This window comes from Hemiscyllium ocellatum, chromosome 11 (genome assembly GCF_020745735.1).
Source record: "Hemiscyllium ocellatum isolate sHemOce1 chromosome 11, sHemOce1.pat.X.cur, whole genome shotgun sequence".
Taxonomy (NCBI): domain Eukaryota; kingdom Metazoa; phylum Chordata; class Chondrichthyes; order Orectolobiformes; family Hemiscylliidae; genus Hemiscyllium; species Hemiscyllium ocellatum.
In genome coordinates, this window is record NC_083411.1 from 64,043,990 (window position 1) to 64,071,647 (window position 27,658).

At 41.2% G+C, this 27,658-nt stretch overlaps 1 protein-coding gene across 1 annotated transcript in view; it reads right to left on the bottom strand.

Moving 5' to 3' along the window:
• LOC132820040 (sodium- and chloride-dependent neutral and basic amino acid transporter B(0+)-like) overlaps positions 1 to 27,658 on the bottom strand; it is a 169,232-nt gene that overhangs the window by 15,361 nt on the left and 126,213 nt on the right. The window contains exons 9-13 of the mRNA XM_060831960.1: positions 16,635 to 16,767; positions 12,018 to 12,158; positions 9,906 to 10,134; positions 8,000 to 8,125; positions 4,377 to 4,495 (exon numbers count right to left, since the gene is read on the bottom strand). Of these exons, the coding sequence (XP_060687943.1) occupies positions 4,377 to 4,495; positions 8,000 to 8,125; positions 9,906 to 10,134; positions 12,018 to 12,158; positions 16,635 to 16,767 (748 nt within the window). The remainder of the gene's footprint in view (positions 1 to 4,376; positions 4,496 to 7,999; positions 8,126 to 9,905; positions 10,135 to 12,017; positions 12,159 to 16,634; positions 16,768 to 27,658) is intronic.

Consider the following 27,658-nt stretch of genomic DNA (forward strand, 5'->3'; position numbering starts at 1 on the left):
TCAAAGACTCCTGAGCTGAAGCCTCACTCTTCGATTAAAAACTTCCTTAGACCCTTGTTTTGTAGCAAGCCTGTGGACTCTTAATTTAGGTTTTTAACACACCCACTCTAATAACAAATCACTTACCTTCCCGACCGACTTTGCGCTCCGCCTGAACTTCCGCCCAGCTCCCGCCGCTCTCTGCTGCGAAAAGAGAGAGTTGACGTTTTGAGCACAAGCTCTTCATTTCTGATTAAGGGCTTAAGCTCAAAACATCGACTCTACTGCTCCTCAGATGCTGTCTGACCAGCCGTGCTTTTCCAGCGCCACACTTTTTGACTCTAATCTCCAGCATCTGAAGTCCTCACTTTCTCATGTCGGCCCGACCAAGTAATAATTGAAGTTTCCTTCCGTAAAGGACATTAGTGAACCAAAGGGGTGTTTCTAACAATCAACAATGGATTCATTTGAATTCATTAGACTCTTAATTCCAGAGTCTATTGAATTCAAATTATACCATCTGCCGTGGCAGGATTCAAACCTGGATTCCCAAAACATTCCCTGGATCTCTGGATTAACAGTCTACCGATAATACCAGTAGGCCATTGTCTCCCCTAAGGCTAGGCTAAGCTAAGCATGTTTGCAGACAGTGAGGGAGAAAATTCTGATGCAGATGATCACGACATGATGCTGAGTTGCAGCATCTAACATCAAGGCAACTGAGTTACCAGTCAAGAGCAACTGAAAATAACACACTTCTCTTCAAATCGGTATACAATCACCAGGTCAGAATGAGTTGTCAAACCTCCAAAACGATTTATTGATGGTTGGATTATCAATCTTAATTCACATTTTTATTGTTTGTTGGTAACCTCAGTCAATGCAGAAGTTGAACCTGTGTTGTTGGTGCCCATCTCCCCCCGCCCCCCCGCCCCCCCCATTGTAAATCTGCCATCCAGGAGAAAGTGAGGACTACAGATACTGGAAATCAGAGTCAAAACGTGTGGTGCTGGAATCATCTTCCTGTTAAAGAGCTTATGGTCGAAACATCAACTCTCCTGCTCCTCAGATGCTGCCTGACCGGCTGTGCTTTTCCAGCATCACTCTCTTTAAAACCAACCATCCAGCCAACTGAGCCAAAAGAAAACAGTGTGGTGGTGGTGGATAAGCAGGAATATCATAGGGGATAGTGGAGGAGCTGATCATCACAGGAGGAGACTGAAGAGAAACAGAAGGAACATCGGTGAAAAGGGAGAAGGCTAGGAGAGGTGGGGAGGGTATATAATGTAGAGGAGGAGGGTAGAGTGTGAACAAATCAAAGGAAACATTAACGGCCGCATCTTTCTCTTAACTGGCTCATACAGAGGGCTAGCAGAGAATGTGCACTATAATGGGAAGGGTTCAAGGTCTCTTCCTGCACAACGCAATTATAACCAACAGAAACAGAAATTGAAGAATATGATTGCACAAGGCCTCATTTGAAGGCTTGGCAATGAAGGGAAGCTTTTGCTACAGATTAAAAGTGAATGAACAATTCCGTGTCTCAAACATAATTTCTCTCAGAGAGAAGCACTTGGGTGCACCAACAGTGACAATGGTGGTGGAGCTGGTGGGAAGCAGAGAGTATTCCACATACAGCCATGCAGGAGCATTCACAGGTACATGTATCTGGAAGTTAAGGGCATAGGGATCAGGCTGTTCTGCCACCTGCGGAATTCTAAAAGCAAAGGAATGTGGATGCTGGAAATCTGAAACAAGAACAAAATTTGCCAGAGAAACTCAGCAGATCAGACAGCTTCTGTGGAGAGAAAGCAGAGTCAACATTTTAGGACCAGTGATCCTTCTTCAGAACTCATTGTTGCTAGGAAAAGATGGGATATACACTGAAGACAGGGATTGGGAGAACGGAGTGAACAACAGGTGGAGATGGAGCCCACACAAAGAGAGAACACTTGTTGGGCAGACAAAGGAATGGATACTGTTGAGCCTGGGCGAAAGAAAAGTTGCTTATGGGGACCATTAGTGAGTGAAAATGGGTTAGCTGCGATGAAAGGAGCCCAAGGTCATCTGGAAACTCTGGTCAGCATCCCATTTCCATTTGGGGTCCCTGCAGTTGTCAGGACTCGATATCAAGTTCAATATTTTTCAGGCCTGAGCACCTTCATCCATGTCATCCCTCCCACTGGGCCTGACCTTGTCAAAACAGTGTTGGGGCATACATAATGGTAAATTCATTGCTTTTGGATCCAATATTCTATCATAATAACAATCTAACTGTTTGAACATAGGACAGAAAACATTTCTTCTGATATGCACTATCACAAATTTCCATATGTACCAGTTTAGTAAGTGATTCATTGTAGGAACAAAACATTGAAAATGATTTGACATTAACCACTTTGATATTTGTTACAATCTGGGCTACTTCAGACACAATGAGAGGTGTACCAACGCCAAATTAGACAATGGCTGTTTGCCTGCACTTACAAAAAAATTACATAAGAAAACATCATCAATATCAATCCAGATGAATATTGGTCAACAGTGAGAAAAAAGACAATGAATGATTCACAACTGAGGGCATTTTGGAAAGTTATTATCAAAGTCCGGCCTGATGGGATACAAAACGTGCCAGATGTGCTCCAAGGGATTTAGCCAGACAAGGATGACGCAGGGACCCTCAAGAGGCATGCTTTTCAAACATAAACAGATGCTTGTAGCTGAAGCTCTTTAGTAAACTCTATTGCCTCATTATACCAGGGGCATATGGGCATAGGGTGAAAAAGGCCCCTGTACAGCTCACTGTGTATTGCTCAGTTCACAAAAGAAAAATCGAGAAGACTGTGAGGGTGTATCAGGCATGTCAAAGTCAGCCACCACATCAACAGAAAAAAAATTTCTCTACCCTCACAAGATTCCAATATATCTTTGGTTGAAGCTTGTAACAGATTTACTTACCATCCACGGTTACAATTTTCACCAAGTCACTGAGTAATATTCTAATTTTCCAACCACCAGACATTGGAAGGATTACTCAACTACACCCATGGTAATCACCATAAGTATAAAGTGCATTGTGTACCTGGAGAAAATATCTGAAATTGGATCATACTGCACTGATAAATATTTTATGGACCTAGGATACCTTGGATGTGTACTACATGGGGTCTAAATCATGTGACAGCCTCACCACATTATCCCAGACCCAATATTTTTGCTGAATGAAATTCAGCCATCCGCCATGAAATGAGCAACTGGACACCATCTCCATATTGCCATGTCACAGCTCATAACAATACGTCTAGGTATGGGCTTTCTATTACCAGCAACAATCACATTAAAAAGCAAGTCAGGACACATTTGCCAAGTCATGAACAGTCCAATTTCCTGTAAATATGGGATAAACATCTTGAACATTCAGGCAGAATAAAAACAGCACTCATTTGACATCTGGGTGTGGAATTATCTAGTTTGTGAGAGTGGTAAAAGGTTTGAATCATACATCCCATCCAGGGAACATGGTCACCCACAGAAGTACTCAGAAAGTGCAGTGAGCCTTAAACCCAAGGAGTCACAATATCTAATGGAACAATGAGAAAGAGGAATAGAAAATAATTTGGGGAATTGTACAACATTCTAACATTGAGCATTCTGACTGTGCACAGAATGCCACCAGAGGTAAACTCAGGGAATGAAAATGTTGAACGCAACCATGAAAATAATCTCCTCTTTAACAAAAGGAAAGTCACCAAAATATCAGTGAGCCAAGAACAGTCAGTTGATAAATCTAGATCACAGGACAGAAAGAAGATCATGAGATCTGGAAGGATTATTAAATTATTGATTCATTATACAACCACTTAAAGTCTTAAACAGTTCAATTCTTAAACTCCTAAGCACAGTGACCTATTTTTGGAGTGATAGTTCTCACAACCAGTCTGAGATATATTTATTTTCATTCATGTATGTTATAGGAATATAGTAATATCATTTTAAGAAGAACATGCTGATGAACATATAACCTTGATATAACACATGTCACTGACAGCTATAGACTTGTTCAGTGTGCAGTCCATATTGCGAAGGGAGAGCAGCTATGCTTCCCTGTAACAACTAACCGCGATAACGAATGTGTCTGCTGAGCAATTTTATGACATAATAAACTGAACCGTGGTCCTGTTTCCCAGTCCTATTGTAAGAGTGGATTATCTGAGAATAAACTCAGAATCACAGCAAGATATCAATATGACATGATCACTGCACAACATTAAACAACTGCAAAAAGAAAGGACCAGAACACTAATGCCTTCTTTATTTTTTCATCCTGTGAATTTGATCACCTTTTACAGTTACTGAGTACATGTGAAAACAACTGATATCACTGAAATACAACCTACCTGTGTCACACATAGAAGGCCAAGCAGATAAAATAATGAACAAACACCAGCTGTCAGAAGAAGGCGCTTTGATTGGACCAATGTAGGGAACTGGTCTTGCAGGGCTGTCATAACTGTTTCTGATGGAAGAAAATGTCAAATGAAGACATTAATTAATAACTTGCACAATGACAGGACAAAACACCACTGGACACACCAAAGCCCTGGAGTAAAAGGTTTCTGCATCCATTTTCTGGCTCTGAGATATGTATTTTTCCCCCAGTTGTATTTTTCCTGTTGCTCTGATGCAGAGGAAAACTGCATCATCGTTATCCTCAAATATCACGTAGGGTGTTTCAACATGAGTGAGTTTCAACATGAGTGAATAAGTTTGCTGACCATCCTGCTCCCTGTAAGGCAGGTAAATAAAAATTCCCATCTCTTGAACAGCAAGATCTGTCTCAACGAAAAGATAAATTCTAGGCATGAGAGCAAAGAAAAGATATAGAACATTAACATCTGAGATTGAAAATCACCACAATAGCTATTGGGCAGAGGAACATAGAAATTAGGAGCGAGTGGACAATTCAGCCCTTCAAACCCACTCTACCATTTGTCACATTCATGGCTGTTCTTATTGTGATCGCAATTCCTGCCTGTTTCCCACAGCCCTTTGTCCCATTTTTCATCAAAACATATCTATTTCTTTCTTGAATTTGTTGATTGATTCTGCCTCTTCTGCACTCTGGGGCAGTGAGATCCACAGATTCACAACCCTGTCAGAGAAATAGTTTCTCCTCACCCCAGTTTTGAACCTACTTCCTCTCAGGCTATATCTATGACCTCTTGTTCAAGACTGTCCAACAAGGAGGAATATCGGTTCCACATCTACCTTATCAATCCCCTTGAGCATTTTATGTGTGTCAATCAGATCATCCCTCATTCTTCTGATATCCAGCGAGTACAAGTCCAACGTATTCAATTATTCCTCATATGACAGCCCTTTCATCCCTTGAATCAACCTGGAGAACCTCCTCGGAACTGCTTTTAATGCCACCACATCCTTCGTCAAGTAAAGAAACCAGAACTGGATACAATACTCCAAGTATGGTCTCAACATCATCTCATACAATTGTGACAACATTACTTTTATAAACCAGTTCTTTTGCAATAAATGCCAAGATTCCACTTGCCTTTCTTATTAGATGCAGCCCCTACATCCCCACTTTCTGTGATTCATACACAAGGACACCCAGATCCCTCTACACTGAGGCACTTTGAATCTGCTTCTGATTTAATTAATAATTTGCTCTTTCATTATTCTTGCCAAAATATGTAACCTCGCACCTATCCAATTTAAATTCCATCTGCCAGATTCTAGTTCATTCTCTAGCTGTGAATTTTGTTTTGTTACATTCTGTCCCTCCCAGCAGCTCATTGATATAGATTGTCAACAGTTGATGTCAGAGGATTGAACCCTATGCTACCCCAATAGTTACAGTTCGCCAGAAGGACCCATTTATCCCACCCCTCTGCTTTCTGTCAGTCAACCAATCCTCTATCCGAACCAATACTCTACCCCAAACACCCTCCGGTCTAACCTTTTGTATCAGTCTTAATGTAGCACCTTATCAATGTCTTCTAGAGGTCTAGATATAACACATCCACTGTGTCCCCATTATCCAACTTGATAGTTACATCCTCAGAAATTCCAACAATTTTGTCAAGTTCAATTTGTCCTGTATGAAACCATGCTGCCACTGGGGAATTGAGCTTTGTTGTTCCAAGTGGTCAGTTCTCTTCCTTATTATTGACTCCAGCAACTTCCTCATGACTGAGGTCAAACTAATTGATCTACAATTTTCCACGTTTTGCCTATCTCTTTTTTCAAATACAGGCTTCACATTAAAGTGTTTCCAAATCACTGGCACCTTTCCAGAATCGAGGAAATTTTGGAATGTAGTAACTAATATATCCACTATCTCTGCTGCCTTAGGGTGCAGGTCATCAGGTCCTGGGGACTAATCTGCCTTTAATCCCATCAGTTTACTTAATACCTTTTCCCTAGTAATTTCACAAAGTTCCTCTATAGTAACTGCAGATTTTGGGAAGAAATTATAATCTTCCACTGCAAAAAGACACAAAATACTGGTTTAGTGCCTCTGCCATTTCTGAGTTTCCCATAATTACCTCACCATTTCCATCCTCTAAAGGGCCACCATTTACTTTCACTACTCTCTTCCTTTTTATATACTTATAGAAGCTTTTGGTGTCAGAGCTTATGGTTTTTGCTAGTTTCCTTTTATTGATCTCCTGATTCTCCAGAGTGTCTCAAACATTTGCAGTATGATATGCCCTAGTTTTTGTCTTTATGTTATCCTCGACCTCCTTGTTAAGCCATGGATTATCTTTTACCTTTCTATAATTCCTTTTCCTCTCAGGAATATACTTTAATTGACAGGTATTTAGTAACTCATTGGGCATTTGCCACCATTTTTCAAATGTCCTGCTCCTTTAATATTTTTCCTCAGTCCCCCAGGGCCAACTGCTTTCTCAGGCCTGTATAATGACTTTTGGCCAACATTAAAACTCCTGTATATGACTCTGTCTTCACTCTTGCCATCTGAATTTGAAACTATAGAAGGTTGTGATCACACCTTCCAAGATGATCCTTAACTACATGATCATTTACCAATCCTTCCTCATTACACAATACCAAATGTGAAGTAGCCAGTTGGTTCCATGACACGTTGCCATAAGAAAGAATCCCTCAGACACTCTATGAATCTTCCTTCAATACTACCCTTGCCAAGTTGATGAATCCAATCAATATCTATGTACAAATCACCCATAATTTCTGTTGTGGCTGGCTCATAAGCCCTCATTACTGCCTCATTTATACTCAGCCCTACTTTGGAAGTACTGTTTAAGAGTCTGTAAATTATTCCTACCAAGGGGTTTCTTCCCTTGCCTTTTATTTCCACTCAGATTGATTCAACATCTTGGTTCGTAGTGCCAATATCATTTCTTAATGCACCTTGATATCTCCCTTAACCAATAAAATAGCTCCACCTCCTATTCCTACTTGCCTATCCCTTTAGAATACTCATTACCCGAGGACATTTCACTCCCAGTACTGATCTTCCTGCAACCACATTTCAATAATCTTCACCAGATGATGTGACTGGTCTATATTTGTGTTGTCAGCTCATCAACTTAACTCTGAATGCTGCATGCTTTTGCTAATAAGTTCTACTGGTTTGTCTTTCTCTTTTAATATTTGCTCATACACTCTCCATCCTCACTTACTAATTCCTAATAACACTGAACCTCATCTCTCTCATTTCCTCCAACTCACATTTTGATCTTCTATGATGCCTTCCCTCACCATCGCTGTTAGTGCAAATTGTATTGTGAAATCATTTGGATGCCGATGCAACTTTTCCCCAATTTTTATTTTGATGCAGGTGCTAATCATTTAAGACAAATAGCTGCATTCTTCTTTCAGACAATAAGGGAACAATTGCTACAAAGAAATGTTGTGCGTTTGTCCACTAACATCACCAACAGCACTTTTTTGCCCAACACTGTCATAATTTCTTCAAAAGAAATGATTTTTTTAAGTGATGCAATGCCATTTTTACCTAAACCTGCAAACTGTGTGTCAACTCCCAGAGTGAGCAGCATGAAGAAAAATGAAACAGACCATAATGGTGCCCACGGTAACTGTGCAAGGGCCTCTGGGTAGGCAATGAAGACCAAACCGAAACCTGAACAGTGAATAGAATTGAAATGACACAATGAATGTTGCTATTAACTTGTTGTTGACATTCATTTCATTTCATTTATTACAGTTGCCAATATTAGCCACCATTTGCAAAACTATTCATGTCACCAAAGTTGTGCGGATATGTGTTTACAATAAAAAACATTAGTTATTATATATTTGTAATATTAATCACTTTCAATTCAGAAATTATAATATTTAGAAGCAGTGAACACTGAGTTCAGAGTGACATTTGCAATCTAAGCAAAAACAAATCTCTCTGATATATTGGTGAAACTGGCATTTAAAAGCAGGCAATAATGTTGGAGAGTAGGGAATGGGGAGAAATAATTGAACGGATAATTTAGAGTGTTTCTTGAATGGTTGGGGATTGTAAAGTGTAGTTGTACAAAGAGACCTCAGTCTCCTTGGTGCTAAGTCACTGAGGGTTAACATGTGTGTGCAGCAAGCTATTAGGAAGCCTCATGGAATGTCGTCCTTTATTGCAAGAGGATTTGAGTACAGGGATAGTGAAGTCTTGTTTCAGTTGTATAGCAGCTTGGTTAGGCCACACCTGGAAACTGTGCACAGTTTGGTCACTTTTTCTCAGGAAAAATGTCATTGCATAGAGGGAGTGCAACAAATGTTCAGCAGACTTGCTCCTGGAATGGTAGAACTGTCCGATGAAGAAAGATTGGGAAAACTGGGCCTTATTCTCTAGAGTTTCATAGAATGAGAGGCAATTGCATTGAAACTTACAACGTAGTTAAAGAGAACAACAGAGTAGCTGCAGGTAAGATATTTCCTCTGTCTGCAGAATCTAAAACCAGCGGCCATAATTTAAAACTAAGGGGGATGCCACTGAGAGCCAAGCTGACAAGAAATTAGTTTATTCAGAGTGTTGTGAAACATTGGAATTGTCCAGCACAGAGGGCTGTGGAGGTCAAGATTTGAGTAGATTTAAGGTTGAGGTTGATATATTTCTGATTCTCAGTGGTGTACAAGGTCAGGGAATGGAATGAGTAAAAAACATTGAAATGTTTGATCCTTCATTATTACATGGAGTTAGTGAGGCAAACTACTCAGACTGAGTGGCCTACCCCTGTTCCTATGTTCCTGCCTCCATTCAGGCTGTCAAACCACTCAGTGCTCAGACTTCTGGAGTAATCAGAATGTGTGAACTGTGTTTTATTGTAACTTTACCTGGTCATTAATTACTTATCACAGCATCATCAACTGATACAAGTGGCTTAGCACAGAACATTTCCATGTCTCTTGCTCTTTATATTAAACATTTTTTAAAATGTACTACTGTCAAATTGAATATTTGAGCACATAATATGATCAGTAACTAATCGTCAATAAATAAAAACTGTCTCTGATTCACCTAAAAGCACAATAATATGGAATTCATTCAAAATTTTCATCTTAAATATAAAATGTGGCTCATATGAAATGTAATTCTAAGGTAAATAACAAATCTTACAGTGAATTATAATGTTAACTGAGTGCTTTTGAGATTTACTATTCTGTGATTATTTCAAAAGCTCACTTTAAGAGCTAGGGTTCAACCCCGGGCATACCATTGCATTATTCAGCTCCAATCCCTGTCCAGTATAAACCAAACATCATGGCAACGTGTCTTCAGAGCCTGGTTATCAGTTTGGATCTGAGGATTGATTATTGTGTCTGGACACTGGAATCACTGGAATGTTGGGTTGAATCACTTCAGAGAGAACATTAAACCTGTTTGACCCTTGACAATTTTAACAGCTCTAGTTTACCTGACTGGGCAACCTCTGAAACGGGCTTATCTTGTATGTGAGCCATGTGTCCCAGGATGGAGAAGATGACAAATCCAGCAAACACACTCGTAGCACAATTAACAACACAGACAATGATGGTATCTCTGTAGCAGTTATTGTGGAACTTGTTGTAAGACGACAATGCTACTAAAGTGCCCCAACCCACTGAGATAGAAAAGAAAATTTGAGTCGCAGCATCTTTCCAGACCTGGTAAATACAAAATAGAATAGATGTCTGGAGGGAAATGAAACACAAACATGTACAACAGATTAACAACATTAATTGTGAAGATAATGAGAACTCGTGTGGTTAATCCATGGTGAACTGAGCAAAGTAGCTCCCTCTGGTCAACAGTAACTCTTCTTAAACAGAACAGTCATCACTACTGTCGATTATTTACAGTTAAATTTCTTCTGGGATATCTGACACAGGTCTTTCTGGTATAATGCACGTTTCATTAACACAAATTACCTGTACCGTGATTGACGATTGGGGACGCTTTTTTAAAGTGCAAAAATTCAAAAAGTATGTTGGCTAGAACATGATTACATCGGCAACACTGTAAGTTGCTCCTTGTATTGCGTGATTCTTGCATAGCGCAGGGTCACACGGAACGTGACTATTGCACTGTCGAAGACGTGACTGTATACTCTTTCACCAGCCATGGTTTTCAGTGACTGACTCACTTGCAGTATTGTACTGACCATAGTTAATTCCATTCTTTTCGTGAAAGTAACAACAAAGAACACCTTTTACCATAAATAATGGTCACTTTCATATTGTAATAATATCACAGTAGCTTAATATCAACAGGAACCAGTAAAATTACACTGTAATTTCTAGGATTATGTAAACAATGGTTAAATGATTTAAATGGAAATCAAAATCCAATTCCTGTCAGAAAAATTAAGCAATAAATAGTGTTCACCATTGTCTATTCACAAAGACTGCTGTATCTTTGGACTGAATACAAAATTCCAGCCATCATTATCCAGTATGCATGAGGACACTGTCAGCTTCACAAATGTGGCATTGCCTAGTCTGCCTATTTGCATTCACTGGGCTCCATGATGTTTCTGTCCTTATGCTGTTGACTGAATCACCTCGGAGATTTGTTTCAAGAAACATGACATTGAAATAGCCTTTTAATGACGTGCCAAGCATTTACTTACTGCCAGTCACAATTCCTGGCACTTAAACTACCTACTGGAAGAATGGAATCACAGCTTGGAAGTCACCCACTCAAACTTACACTTCCTTTTCTGTCTCAGTCCTTGCATTGTTATATTCCAAGTACGATAATCTGACTGGTTCAAGATATAATCAGTTGCTTTCCAATGTTCACTCCAATGTAGATTTCAGATTTAGACAATGTTCTTTCATTTCCATCTCCCACTTCCAGATACTTGCAGCACCAAATATCATTGACATAGAATGGATAAGGACAAGGCTCATCAAGAGTGGCTCTTTCTATTGCCCTGATACAGCAAAATGTGGGTCAGTATTTGCTTTGTAGGTCAATGAGGTATTTCACCTGAAACTCCTAAATCATTTCCAAGATTTCAGAAAGGAGGAGGTATGAAGGAAGAATTCTATTGCATCCCAATCCCTATCATAATTCCTCATCAATTTCGATCCTCTCGTCCATCATAGCTGATGCCCTGACCTTCTTTCCTGTTAATGGCAGGATGATATAGACCTTAAACTGACTCTTTGAATTCATCACAAGCTTTGTTAAAAATTTCCAAGAATTGAATTAAGAACTCAAAAGCAATACACTGATTTTAAATCAATGATGAAAGTGAGGACTACAGATGCTGCAGATCAGAGCTGAAAATGTGTTGCTGGAAAAGTGCAGCAGGTCAGGCAGCATCCAACGAGCAGGAGAATCGACGATTCGGGCATGAGCCCTTCTTCAGGAACGTCAATTCTCCTGCTCCTTGGATGCTGCCTGACCTGCTGCACTTTTTCAGCAACACATTTTCAGTTTAAATCAATGATGACAAGCTAACAAAGTAAATGTGCTGAGGCACGAATCGATTCAACTAAAAATACTAATGAGGCTCAATCATTCATATTGCTGTATTTACCTCAGCATCAGCCAGTCTGGAGAAGTCTGACTGGCTTCCGATGTAGAATTCAATTCCTTTAGAAGCTCCCTCCAGGGTAACCCCTCGGATCAGGAGTATGGTCAGGACCACGTAAGGGAATGTCGCAGTGAAATAAACCACCTGAGCATGGAGAGCACCTTGTTAGATTTTCCTGTATTACTGGTACAACAGAAGAAAATAAAATCTTGAAGCAGTACAAGGCCATGTGGCCCCACCATGCAATAAGATTCTGCCTGATCACCCTGACACTTGCCCTCTCCAGAACCTTTGACTCTCTTGTACATCAACAATTTGTCAAACTCTGCCTTGAATATATTCAATGAACTGACCTCTACTGCTTTCGGAGGAAGAGTATTTGAAAGATTAAAAATTCCACTTCATCTCTACCTCATTTGGAGAACCTTATTTTGTAACTGTGCTCCCTGTTCGAGATTCTCTGAGAAGGTCAAGCTTTCTAAGACCATTCGAAATTTTTGAAGATCATTTCTCGGTCTCCTAAATTCCTGTGAGTACAGGCTCAAACTTATATTTTCAAAAGAATTAATACAAAGACGTTCACTGAACTTTCTCCAATACAAATATACCCCCTAACTAAGGAGACCAAAACAGTAGCTGCTGTACCTTTGTAGCAAGTTTTGCCTACTTTTATACATCATTCACCTTGGAATAAAGACAATATTATCCAACCAAATGGCAAATTAAATGGATTCTCATCAATGCATCGAAGGGAACAGATGACAAACTGAAGAGGAATAGTAACATGGAGGATGTACGCAAGGATTGCGTTTTCATCTAGTTCACAGGGTTTGCATGTTGAGACTTTGTTTTGTGATACCTTGTTATAATGTGCTTATTTAAACATTGCTAAACCTATAGACATGAGGATCTAAAATTTGAATTTAGGCAACAAAATATGAAGATTTTTATTACAACAAAATGGTTTCTCGATTTAAAAGAATACAATAAAATGGCCTGTGAATCATACTGCTGAACATACTGCTGATTTGCAGAATTAACTTGCAGTTGAAAGATGAGGACAATAGAGTTTTCATAAGATAAACACTGATACATTAATTGACCATTTGAACAAACATTGAACTAATACATGGCATGACAATTTACGTAAATTAGATATCCTTCTTAAAGGAAATACCATTGGATTAGCCTGTCTTCAATCATATCACCATATTACAATTGATTGGACATTTTTTTGTAGTTAAGAACCCTTTCTCAGAAAATATCATTAGACTAATTCGCTGTAAATCATATGTGATTGATCTTTCTTGTAATTAAGACTGTACTATTTCTTTAAAAACATGTAAATAATGTGTAATTTTCAAATGTAATTGCGCAACTTTTCCCCAGAACACAGAAGCTTCAATCTCTGTGTTGCTGGATAGAATTGCATCAAGGTACCTTAACTGAATCAACTAATGACCCTTGTTTTTTGAATAAACCGCTTTTGTCGGTTCCTTTGACCGATCTCGAACCCTTCTTAAGGGGACACAGGTCTTCAGACATAATAACAGAAATTACACAATGAAAAGAATCAGTTAAAGGTAATTCTTAGGTGAAAATGTGTTGCTGGTTAAAGCACAGCAGGTCAGGCAGCATCCAAGGAACAGGAAATTCGATGTTTCGGGCCAGAGCCCTTCATCAGGAATGAGGAGAGTGTGCCAGGCAGGCTAAGATAAAAGGTAGGGAGGAGGGACTTGGGGGAGGGGCGATGGAGATGTGATAGGTGGAAGGAGGTCAAGGTGAGGGTGATAGGCCGGAGTGGGGTGGGGGCGGAGAGGTCAGGAAGAAGATTGGAGCTTAGGAGGGCAGTGCTGAGTTCGAGGGAATCGACTGAGACAAGGTGGGGGGAGGGGAAATGAGGAAACTGGAGAAATCTGAGTTCATCCCTTGTGGTTGGAGGGTTCCCAGGCAGAAGATGAGGCGCTCTTCCTCCAACAGTCGTGTTGTTATGTTCTGGCGATGGAGGAGTCCAAGGACCTGCATGTCCTCGGTGGAGTGGAAGGGAGAGTTAAAGTGTTGAGCCACGGGGTGGTTGGGTTGGTTGGTCCGGGTGTCCCAGAGGTGTTCCCTGAAGTGTTCCGCAAGTAGGCGGCCCATCTCCCCAATATAGAGGAGGCCACATCGGGTGCAGTGGATGCAATAGATGATGTGTGTGGAGGTGCAGGTGAATTTGTGGCGGTATAGAAGGATCCCTTGGGGCCTTGGAGAGAAGTAAGGGAGGAGCTGTGGGCGCAAGTTTTGCATTTCCTGCAGTTTCAGGAGAAGGTGCCAGGAGTGGAGGTTGGGTTGGTGGGGGGTGTGGACCTGACAAGGGAGTCATGAAGGGAGTGGTCTTTGCGGAACGCTGATAGGGGAGGGGAGGGAAATATATCCCTGGTGGTGGGGTCCGTTTGGAGGTGGCGGAAATGATGGTGGATGATACGCTGTATACGGAGGTTGGTGGGGTGGTAGGTGAGAACCAGCGGGGTTCTGTCTTGGTGGCGGTTGGAGGGGCGGGGCTCAAGGGCAGAGGAGCGGGAAGTGGAGGAGATGTGGTGGAGGGCATCGTCGATCACGTCCGGGGAATCTACGGTCCTTGAAGAAGGAGGCCATCTGGGCTGTATGGTATTGGAACTGGTCCTCCTGGAAGCAGATGCGGCGGAGATGAAGGAATTGGGAATATGGGATGACGTTTTTACAGGGGGCAGGGTGGGAGGAGGTGTAGTCCAGATAGCTGTGGGAGTCAGTCGGTTTATAGTAGATGTCTGTTTTGAATCGGTCGCCCGAGATAGAAATGGAAAGGTCTAGGAAGGGGAGGGAGGAGTCTGAGACAGTCCAGGTGAATTTGAGGTCGGGATGGAAGGTGTTGGTAAAGTTGATGAACTGTTCAACCTCCTCGTGGGAGCATGAGGCAGTGCCGATACAGTCATCGATGTAGCGGAGGAAAAGGTGGGGTGTGGTGCCAGTGTAGTTGCGGAAGATGGACTGTTCCACATATCCTACGAAGGGACAGGCATAGCTGGGGCCCATGCGGGTGCCCATGGCAACTCCTTTAGTTTGGAGGAAGTGGGAGGATTGGAAAGAGAAGTTATTCAGGGCGAGGACCAGTTCAGTCAGTCGAAGGAGGGTGTCAGTGGAATGTTACTGGTTGGTGCGGCAGGAAAGGAAGAAGCGGAGGGCTTTGAGTCCTTCGTGATGGGGGATGGAGGTGTACAGGGACTGGATGTCCATCGTGAAGATAAGGATCGTGAAGATAAGATTTCTCCAGTTTCCTCATTTCCCCTCCCCCCACCTTGTCTCAGTCAATTCCCTCAAACTCAGCACCGCCCTCCTAAGCTGCAATCTTCTTCCTGACCTCTCCGCCCCCACCTCACTCTGGCCTATCACCCTCACCTTGATCTCCTTCCACCTATCACATCTCCATCGCCCCAAGTCCCTCCTCCCTACCTTTTATCTTAGCCTGTCTGGCACACTCTCCTCATTCCTGATGAAGGGCTCTGGCCCGAAACGTCAAATTTCCTGTTCCTTGGATGCTGCCTGACCTGCTGTGCTTTAACCAGCAACACATTTTAAGCTCTGATCTCCAGCATCTCCAAACCTCACTTTTTACTCAGAGGTAATTCTTACCCAAGAAGCTCACCTCCTCACTGGGTAGGTACATAAAAGACACAGCAAGTTGTTCCTGACGTCAAGTTGGACCTTATGAGATTTCTCACCTGATTCTGCATTAAATCTCACCTTAGCACAGGCTGCTCATGTCACAAACAGATTCCACCCACAGCTGTTACAACATATTCCTTCAACATTAATAACTACTAAAGGCACATTACACTGGCATGTCACATGTTGTGATTCTTCTAACAGCCTTAAAATTACATTTGCTCTTTGGTTTGGAACCTATCCAACAATACAACGGGGATGAAGGTCAGAGCTTTGTTAGTTAACCTCTGTTGTCCTCCAACCTATCACAGAATCTTCCTTTTATTCACCGAACCAAATTCCCCATGTCCATTGTCTTAAGAAACCTCTTAAACTGCTATTTATTTCTCTCGGTCAGATGAAAGTCCATGGAAGTGAAAGATTAGCTCGGTTTGTCTTGACAGGTGCTTCATAAGCTGTTGAGCATTACCAGCATTTTATTGTTTTTACCTAATGATTGTTCCTCAGGTCTCAGTCCCATCCTCATGTCCAGACAAATCTCATTTCACTCAAATAAAATCCTGATCCTATTGTGTTCAATCCTTCCCCATCACCGCCACCACTCCCCAACACCCCCAATCCCCCCAAACCCCCGATCCTTCCTCAGCCTTCCACAGCAATTGGAAATTCACCCAGAATTCCAGTGTCAGTGAGTGAACCCTTAGAATGAGGGACACATTGCAGGGGTTTGGGGAAGTTGCTGTTCTTTCCCTCAGGAGAACGTTCTTCAGATCTCCCTCAGGCCTGAAGTGTTGATGAATTATGAATCTCCCATTTCCCATAGAGACACTGTTAACATCACCTGGGAGATAAACCAGACACTTCACAAATTATTTATCGTTTCTCGCTTTACTGTTACTTTGTCACGAGTTTTAACTCTATTTATCACCAATCATTTACCTTTCCTGAAGATTTGATTCCTTTTGATAATGCTGCCCCAACTATTAGCCAGGCAAGAAGCAGACAGAGGGCTAAATACCAGATTACCTCCCCAGTCTCAACCATTGAACTGGAACGGCGTAAATCTACTTTACTACAGAAAATAAGAACAAAAACATGGAGTAAGTTAGGACACTCTTCATTACACACAGATGTTTTTAGACATAGTGCATCAATGTATTTAACAAACAGAGTTGTGTGATATCTAAATTAATTTTTGATTTATAGAAGCTTTGATTCTTGCACTCAGAAATAAATTTGAAGTTTGATATTCTGTATGACATTTTTTTCCTCGTGTGTATTGATATTTTTCAATGTAAAGCTTTGTTCAAACAAGTTGATGAGATTCCCTGCAGCTGATTTGATGTGAAAGAGTTTCTGACAATGTTTCACTGACTGCTTCACAATGCACTGTGAAACCTGTCTGGTTTAGTCACTATGTCTTCCAATGAATTCAGCTCCTTCATCTTCCTACACATGGTATCTACCTCCAGACAGTTAATCTAAATCCAGTCCCAGGACTGTGTGTTAAAATAATAACTTATTACAATTAAAAGCAGAGAAATGAACATCAGTCACACATGATTCTAACCATTTCATGTTTAAGAATTCTGGTCATGAATATTATCCTTGAAGAGCAAGAAAACAAAGAAAAGTGTTTTGCTTTATAAATATTGTCAAAGTTACAATGCTTAGAAACCAGAGGAATATTAAATAGTAAAAGTTTCCTTTCCATGATGCCATTTTGTAACAAGTGTGCAATGTAAATAATACCTCAATCAAAATGAAACAGCTTCTCTCTCATTAAACACATATAAACAAACTAACCAACCCAAGAGGAGTTACTGGCCCAGCTGTGTAGGTTATTGGTGCAGCTATCTGCAGCAATGTACTTACTCCCACTATTGCTCACTCGGGCCCTGGTGAGGATTGGAGATTTCTGATCTATTTGGACAAGATCCATTGTTTTCCTGCAGCTGTATTATATTAACAATTTCAAAATATCCATCAGTCAGAGTGAGATTGCAGAGAGTCTCTGGAAAATATGTTTCAGTATTATACATCAATTTTGCATTCCATTTCAATATAACCAGGGTCACTGTTTCACTCTGACTGAATTAGTTAATCCTTTTGATTACATGGGTAAGGTCATGCATAGATCAGAACACAGAGGTACAGTCCGTGCACTCACTCTCAGCACAGTCCTGCTCTGGTGCTCAATCTGCTTAATCTCTTGTTGGATAAAAGTCTGCATAAAAGTAATTAGAAAACCAAATTAAAATGGTACTGTATATAAAAAGTTACTTCAAAAGTATTCACTAGTAGTTATTGGAGAAGACTTTAAGGATTATAATGGGCTGGATTATCCAGGGAAGGAGAGTCTCACATACCTTGCTACACCACTCCTTGTTTTACAAAATGAATGAATGGAGCTCCACAGTTCTGAGCGGTAGATTCAACTCAGGGCTCTCTCAGAAATGGGGAGCCACATTTTCAATCTGACAGTGCTTTCACAGCACAGAGCCTGCCAGGGGAAAGCAAAACCCCTTTTCACAACTGCTGTCTTCTCACATTTTAATGTTCCTGACAGCTGCTGTCAAACAGGAAGTTCATAACATAAATGTGTGTTAGGGTGCAGGGAAGGGAAGGTGCTAAACTGATGGGAAAAGGGTGCCAGCTAAATAGGGTGCATGTAGGTAGGGTGCAGACATGCAAATCGAGAGCTATGTAAAATTCCATGTGGATAGGAGCAGGGTGACAGGTTGCCAGGTGGATAAGGTGCCAGCTGAGGAGGTGTAGTGTGCCAAGTGGGTAAGATGCCATGGTGCAGGATACCAATGGAGTTTGCTAAATAGTCCAGTGTTGAGGGTAACTTGAGGATGATAGGAGAATTTTCGGGGGGAAGGGAGCAGTCTTGTTGGTTGGTTCCAGTAGCAACAACATTGGTGGAGGGGGATGGAGTCCAATGGTAACAGTGAATGGGAGGGTGGGGTCAAGTTTCATATCGGCAGAGAACTGGGGGTGATATCACATTTCCAGAGGACGTTGGGGGCAGGGTGTCACAGCTGTGAAGCCATGTGCAGGGTTTTCAGAGCAGATTGTTAATTATTGATTGTACTGAAGCTTTCTTAGTGAGGTGGAGGATTTTCATAAAGAAGATCTCCTTCTCTAGCTTTGGTTACACACAAAAAGAATGCATTTATATTTAGTTTGTGATGCATTTAATTTTAAAAGCCTTTCAGCTAATTGGTGACTGAAGCAGGATGCTGTTAAGTAAGATAAGAGCACATGGCATTTGGGGCATAGTACTGGCATGGATAGAGGATTGGCTGCCTGGCAGAAGATAGAGAGTGGTGATAAAGGGGCTTTTTTGGGTAGCCGGTGACTAGTGGAGTTCTGCAGGTATCAGTGTTGGGACCTTCCCATTATCCATTAACAATCTGGATGAAGGAGCTAAGGGCATTGTTGCTAAGTTTGCAGATGAGACAAGCTAAGTGAAGGGACAGGTAGTGGTGAGGAAGTGAGGAGGTTATAGAAGGCTTACAGAGATTAAGAGAGTGGGCAAAGAAGTGGCAGATGGGATACAATGTGGAAAGGTGTGAGGAAGTGCACTTGGGTAGGAAGAATAGAAGCATAGACTATTTTCTAAATGGGGAAAGGCTTCAGAAATCTGAAGTACACATGGTCTTGAGAGTCTTGGTTCAGGATTCCCTTAAGGTTAACATGCAAGTTTCATTGGCTGTTATGAAGGCAAATGCAACTCACTTCAAGAGAGCTAGAACTCAAGAACAGGGATGTACTGTAGAGTTTGTGTAAAGCTTTGGTCAGGCCTCATTTGGAATATTGTAAGCAGTTTTGTGCCCTGTATCTAAGGAAGGATGTGCTGGCATTGGAAGAGATTCAGAGGAGGTTTACAAGAATGATCCTGGGGGTGAAGGGCTTATCACATGATGAGCAGTTGAGGACTCTGTGTCTTTCCTTGAGGGTATATCTCAGTGAAATTTTAAGAATACTGACAGGCCTGGATAGAGTAGATGTGGAGAAGTTGTTTCCATGCATAGGAGAGGCCAGGATCCTAGGGCACAGTCTCAGAGTGGAGGGATAACCCTTTTGAACTGAGGTGAGGAGAAATTTCTTCAGCCAGAGAGTGATGAATCTATGGAACTCATTGCTACAGAGGGCTGTGGAGGCCAAGTCATTGGGTGAATTTAAGGCAGAGATAAAATAGTTCTTAATTGGTAAGGTGATCAAGCATTACAGGGAGAAGGCAGAAGAATGAGTTTGAGAAACATATCAGTGATGATCGAATAGTGGAGCATACCTGATGGGACAATTGGCTTAATTCTGCTCCTATATCTTATGGTCTTATGATCCTACGGACATCCATAATTACTCTGAGCCCAGATGAACCACTTTGTTGAATGTACTCTTATCAATTCACTTTCAGAAACTAGCAATGTAAAAATGAAATTTCAAATAACATAAATCTCAAGGATAAGATGAAACAACTGTTTTCAAAAATTACATTGTAATTTTAGCTCAAAAATAACTTCTTCATATCTGAATTATTTTTGGCAAGATATAACATTCCAAATTCTGAAGTAGAAGATGTAGAAATCGATCGCTACTTGAATGAGTCCCAGCCTATGGAGATAAGCACTTCCATCACTGAATTCTGTGGGTGTATAATGGGAAATCCATGTCTTCTGGTTGTTGATAGATGTCCCTAACTGTATGGTATTAGACAGACAATGATTCTATTCTTTATAAATTAAAAACTAAAAAGATGACTTTGTCACGGATTTTGAAATACTAAAAGGAACAAATAACATCAAGAGTCATCGAGTCAGAGAGATGTACAGCACAGGAACAGACCTTTCAGTCCAACTTGTCCATGCTAAAAAACATATCCGAAATTAATCTAGTCCGATTTGCCAACATTTGGCCCGTATCCATCTCAACCCTTCACATTCATATACACATCCAGCTAACTTTTAAATGTTTTAATTGTACCAGCTTCCATCACTTCGTCTGAGGCAGAGAAAAACTGAGTTCTATTCTTCTGGAATATTGGATAATGGAAATGTCCTAAAATTTCGAGAGGTTTTTTTTGGAATAAAGATATGAAGCTCTTCAATGCAAAAATACAGGACTGTGGATGATCCCTGACTGCATTGTACACTCTGAGACTGTCGGTGATCCCTGACAGTATTGTACAGACTGGGACTGTGGGTGTATCCCTGACTGTATTGTACACTCTGGGACTGTGGGTGATCTCTGACAGTATTGTACAGACTGGGACTGTGGATGATCCCTGACTGTATAGTACAGACTGGGAATGTGGGTGTATCCCTGACTGTATAGTACAGACTGGGACTGTGGGTGATCTCTGACAGTATTGTACACTCTGGGACTGTGAGTGATCCCTGACTGTATTGTACAGACTGGCACTGTGGATGATCCCTGACTGTATTGTACACTCTGGGACTGTGGGTGATTCCTGACTGTATTGTACAGACTGGGACTGTGAGTGATCCCTGACTGTATTGTACAGACTGGGACTGTGAGTGATCCCTGACTGTATTGTACAGACTGGGACTGTAGGTGATCCCTGACTTTATTGTCCAGTCTGGTATTGTGGGTGATTCTTGACCGTATTGTACAGACTGGGACTATGGGTGATCCCTGAGTATATTGTACAGACTGGGACTTGGGTGATCCCTGACTGTATTGTACAGGCTGCGACTGTGAGTGTATCCCTGACTCTATTGTACAGACTGGGACTGTGGATGATCCCTGACTGTATAGTACAGACTGGGAATGTGGGTGTATCCCTGACTGTATTGTACAGACTGGGACTGTGGATGATCCCTGACAGTATTGTACACTCTGGGACTGTACACTACCATCAGCATCACACATGGTCAGACAATGTTTTCAGTCAGTGCTAGTGATAAAAATCCATGTGGAGCAGGATCCCCAGTGAAATTCTTAACACATCCTGTGGTTAATAGAAGGAAACCCAGCCATTGCAGACTGTAGGTGGGAGTTGGAACTCCTGTCCACAATATATAATGGTTGGAATCCTTGGGTATTAATTAGCACCCAAGGGCTGAAGCAGGAGCATGATTGAAGTTTCATGACACAAAAAATCAAATGTTAATTAATCTAAAACACTAGCAACCTGAGGTCCTGCTGGATAGTAGCAACTCTATGCTCCTATATGCTTTAGAGAGTTGGAAAACTGGCAGAAACCAGCTCAAAAGTACTGGCAGCGGTAATGTTGCAAATTCCTCCACATTCAATGTCAAGAAAGGTCCAACAGCAGTGCCTTTGCCAAAGCAAACCTGCCAAGAATTACTTCATATCAGTTGCACTGAGCAGGCCAAAGCTTTCACATGCCTGATACCAAACTTCCCCATAACTGTTCTACTCAGTCTCAGTCACTGCAGGAGACTCCCACGAGGACAGCAGAAACACTGAAGCATGTCCTCAAAGCATTCCCTGAGGAGATAAAAGACCTCTGTTGTCTCATAGGAGTATCTAGTTTGTGAACATCCAAAATGGTGAAGCCTTATCTGACAGGACACTAAACAGATCAAGACAGTCAATGCAGAATGTGCTGAAATGAAATTAAAGCATCAGAAGGAGTGCACACAGCCTCAAACAGCCCACCTAAACCGCATGAGGCTGAGTCTACAGATCACGCACTGGACTTACCAATCAACCTTACCATCCTCAACCTGAAGGAACTGCTTAAAAGGCGAAAAGGCTCAAAGAAAACTTTAACCAAGGTGATACCTGGCTCTTGGTGGAGCTGAAAACAGTTCTGAAAAACTCCCATTGCAATTACAGGGGGTATAAACAAGAAAAAGCAATTATCAGGGTCTTTTTTGGCCAATTGAACAAAACATTTTCTCAAAATTCCTCAAATCTCAGGAGTGACAAGACATTGCACATGAGTCAGGGCTTCTGTAGAGTCAGGCTTCTTCCTGTATCTTTCCCCTCTGTGTTGTTCCAGGAGTGGGCCCCATTCAGGAGCTGCTGTACATGCAGCAGAAATTTTCTATGAAAACAGAAGTGAAATATTTAACAATTCCTACATAATATTAATCCACCGATTAATTCCACTGTAAAAGAAAGCTGTTCCTAATCATATTATATTGCAGTTTGTTCTAATACTTAGCAGGTCATATTGTAGCGAAACATGTTCAATCTGTGTGTTTATTACAGAGATCAGACTCCCATGTCTAAACTGACTGAATTGTGATATTCATTTGCAATGAAATCTGGAGACACGTATTATATCCAAATAATCTTGAAATTAAATCGAACTGAAATTTTTAAAAATGCTCTATTGCAGGAATAGTTTTTCAATTTAAACAGCGTAATCAATTTATTCTAATTTTATGAAGTAGCTACTACATCTAAAAGATTATCATTTTATTGAGAACACGACACTAATTAGTCAGTGTTTTTTTAAACAAAACCCTGATCACACATCCTCGAGACACATTGTGCATTGATGACATTGCGGTAATACATTTCCAACAAGGGCTACTGTGAGTTAAAGAGAAGCCCCAAAAGACTGTTCTGAAAGAGACAACCAAACTTACTGACTAAACCATACAATCAATGACCTTTAGAAACACAGAGGCAACTATGCAGCTGCTGACTAAAGCAAATACCCATTCACAAATCTTGTTTTGAATACCAATTGGGTGAACGAGCATGGGTTAACATTCAGTGGGCATGGGCACACAGAATAGACATAGATAAGAGGTTTTGTTCTCACCTTTCACAAAAATTCTCAAATCCAGATTAATGTCTAAAGCCTGTGAGAGGCTGTGAACCAGGGCCATGGTGAAGCTGCCCCATCTTCATTAAAAGTTGAGGATTGCTTGAAGATTCTTGCTTCTTGGAACCTGTCAGCTTGGGAATGTAGTGGTGAGGGATTGTTAACTGTGCACTTACTCTAGACCAGCAATAACTGGCCACGCCTGGAAGGGGGCTGACAACTGGAATCAGAACCCATTGCCATCTTTAAATGACTCTGGATTGGTTTGGACTCGGCATAGACCTGGCCCACTTTTCCATGAATACCCAGGACTTTCCCTCTGTAATCACCTCAAATCCAACAAGTTTTGAGAGATCTACATGCCTCTAAGTCTGTCTCTAGCAGTCAAAGCTCTAAACTTTGGAATTGCTCCATACATCTCCACTTCTCTATTTCTCGCTTCTCCTTCTTCACACCGACTGGTTCAGCCAAGCTTCTGTTCTTCTACTGTGTAATTTGTCGTGAGGTTTGGTGTAAGATTTTACTTTATGACACTTCTTGGGAGTACAATGGGATATAATATAGCAGTGGAGGCACTGTATTACTAAAAGTTGCTGTAAAGTAGGAGTCTGAGAGGCTGTCACAGAAACTGTTTCCCGATCTTTCAAACATTTCCTCACCTGCCACAAGGTGGGGCCCTCAGCTTGGACAACTCTCACCACGGCTATTATGGGTACCCACATAATACAGAAGATGATCATACACCAGCCCAGTGCTATTGACCAGACAGAGTATTCAACTGGTCCATATGTTGGAAGGGCAAATGTTGTTAAGGACCAGACTAAGATTGCCTGAATGAAATAAACACAGAAAGTAAAATCAGTAACATGATGAAAGGGACTTACCGTCCATTTTTACATTCAGCTTAAATCACTCAAAGATGTAACATCTCCTTACGGTTAAAATGCGCGGAGAGATCAGAATCCAACAAGAGCCAGAAAAGCCAATTCCTTTTCCCAATCATCATCTCAATGTCCTTGATGAATCTGTTTATCCCTGTGAATAGCAAGGAAGCAGAGAGACACCATCACTCGCGCTGTCCTGTCTTCAGGGCAGCTTATTTACTGTTAAAGTTCATCTTGTACAGGTGGCATTGATGAACAGGTTAAACAGAGAAAGAATCGCTGAAGATTTCAAACAGGATGAACAGAGTGTTCCCTATCACCAAATCAATTATCTGTACTCCAAGATTTAAAGGTTTTGAAGGAACTCTCACACTGTTTCGAGAAGACAAGTGTTCAAGGTGAATGGGAGATGAAGTGAGGTGGCAGGTTGACGCCAAAGGTGCCAAGTGAGTGGGGATTGATGATGTGGTGAAGTCATGTTGGTTGTGGAGCAGGGTTGTGGAAGATTTGGATCTGGTCAGGTATGGAGTTGGGAGTGTTTGATAGTGGAGATGAGAGGTGTGTGTTGTCTGGAATAGAGAGTGGTGGGTGGTCACATGCCCATGGGAAGTGATGTCACAGGTGAATGACTTGGTGGGAGACTGTTAATGTTATTCATTGTCAGGTCAATGTGAATGATTGAGGGAGTCATTTTTATAATGAGAGCAGATTTTAATCCTTCTAACATTTCCTGGGTAATTATAAGTCAGTCAGAACTTTCTGAAGTCTCTGTCTCTAACTCAGAGTTGGAACTTATTCAGAGGATTTTTGACACTGGGTATTTCCATGAGTATCATACATTCCCAGGCAATTCCCATATAGCCAGTGTGTTGGGACATCTGCCTGATCCTGGTGTACAGCTTCCAGCCAATGGTCTCCCAAAATCTGGAAATGTAAAATGTCGGCTAAGAAATTGCATTCATCATTTTAGAATTGATGAGCCTGATCTTTGTGTGAACAATAGTTAAGGGAGTGGAAACAATGGCTAATGTTAATTCCTGTAAACAGGTAATCAGTAAATAGTATTCCCTTGGCTGTATTCTTAGGGCACCATAAGGGCAAGAAAATGATCAAGAAACTTGTCCAATGGAATGAATGGATATGGATAGCACAGATAAAAGACATTGGAGTGTTGACTGACCATGATGGTATTAAATAGGGGAACAGGTTTGATGGACTGAATGGCCTACTCTTATTCCTGTGTCCCAAGATAAAGGATCAGGAAGCATATTAATGTTCCTAATCTCTATGATGATCAAGACACTCACAGGAACAATCTCATTAAGGGAATCTCCTGATTCTGTAGGATCATCATTGTGGTCAGGGAAGTGAGAAGTCTTGAAACAATGTTAAGAATCTACCCATGTGATGCTTCTGTTTTGAAGGTGGAAGGGAATATTTGGGGGTTTTGAAACAGTCAGAATGGACAAAGAACACAACTGTATAGAAATAGGCCTATCGGCCCTCTAAGCCTGCGCTTACACATTTTGCTCTTCCATAATAAAACTGTCCTCACGAACAGGATCTGTATCCCTCTATTCCCTTCCTATTCATGTATTTGTCCAGGTGCTTCTTGAATGCTGCTATTGTGTCTACTTCCACCATCTCCTCTAGCAGGCGTGTTCCAGGCACTCACCACCCTTTGTGTGAAAAACATGCCTTGTAGATCACTTCGAAACATCCCCCCACACCTTGAAAGTGTGTCCCCTAGTAATTGATCCCTCCACCCTGGGAAAAAAAACCTCTTACCTTCCACTCAATCCATGCCATCACAATCTTCTAAACTTCTATCAAGTCACCCCTCAACCTTTCATATACCAATGAAAACAAACCCAGTCTGTCTAAATGTTCTTCATAGCTAAAATCCCCATACCCTGCAACATCCTGGTAAACATTTCCTAAGCATCCACATCTATCTGCTACTGTGGTGACCAGAACTGTATGTAATACACCAAGTGTGACTTAACTAAAGTTCCATAAAGCTGCAGCATAATTTGCCTACCCTTACAATCAATGCCACTTCCAATGAAGGCAAGTATGCCACAGGTTAATTGGATTGGAAGGATTCAGTTGCTGTGGGGTAGTTATCAAGTGAGGGCATGATTGAATAGCAAGTCAATTAGTTTCTAAATTTTGCTTTTCACTGTGGGACATGCATGATGTTGTTCACCTGTTATATCTGTATCATAGCCTTGTGATTTTGAAACATAGTTCAATAAAATTAGTTCATGAATTTTATAATCCTAAACTTTTGCCTCTGTCATTATTCATTTGACTCAAGTCTAAATCCTCACTAACTGTTCAAACCCTATAGTTATCTGCACAATATCCAGTGTAGACTTTGTAGTGTTATCTCTGAAGAGGTGAAAGTATTCTCATAAATACATTTCAATTGTAATTATTTTTTTTTCCAGTCATACCCACCATAGATCCAGCTGAGACCAATGAGTTCCAACAGAGCAACTACAATGAGAATCCATCCAGTACAGAAATAATCCATTAAATGTAACCAATAAATCCCAGCCTAAAAAGAAATGGAAAATTAGAAAGCATTAAATGGAAAAAAACATAACATTCAAATCTTTAAAATAGACATTAAAAGGATTTAAGAATTTATCTTTTCTCAACCGCAAAATACCCTGTTTGCTCGATTTATTCTCATTCCTTGAAGGGCTGGAATTAGTTGTGTTCCATTTCTCTTTTTTGAAATAAACAATCAATTTTGCATGTAGCAGCACGGTGGCTCAGTGGTTAGCAGTGCTGCCTCACAATGCCAGGAATGCAAGTCTGATTCCACCCTTGGGTGACTATCTGTGTGGAGTTTATAAGTTCTCCCCATGTCTGTGTGGGTTTACTCCAGGTGCTCTGGTTTCCTCCCACAGTCCAAAGATATGTGGATTAGGTGGATTGGCCATGCTAAATTGTTCATAGTGTCCAGGGATGCAAAGGCTAGGCGGATTAACCATGGGGAACGCAGGGTTGTAGGGTAGAGGATGGTTCTGGGTGCGCAGCTCTTCAGAGGATCAATGCAGACTTGATGGGCTAAATGGTATTTCCACACTGCAGAGAGTCTATGATTCTGTCCAGATGTGATCTCGGTCAGGTGCAACACCTCTCTGGATTTATATATTATGATCTTTCCATGCCTTTCAATATTTTATTTTAACTTCCTGGGAACATTGTACTAATGATATTTATGAAATGTTCACAAAAGTCCTCTAGATATCTCCCCTTCCCATGACCTCTACTACATTCTCAGATGA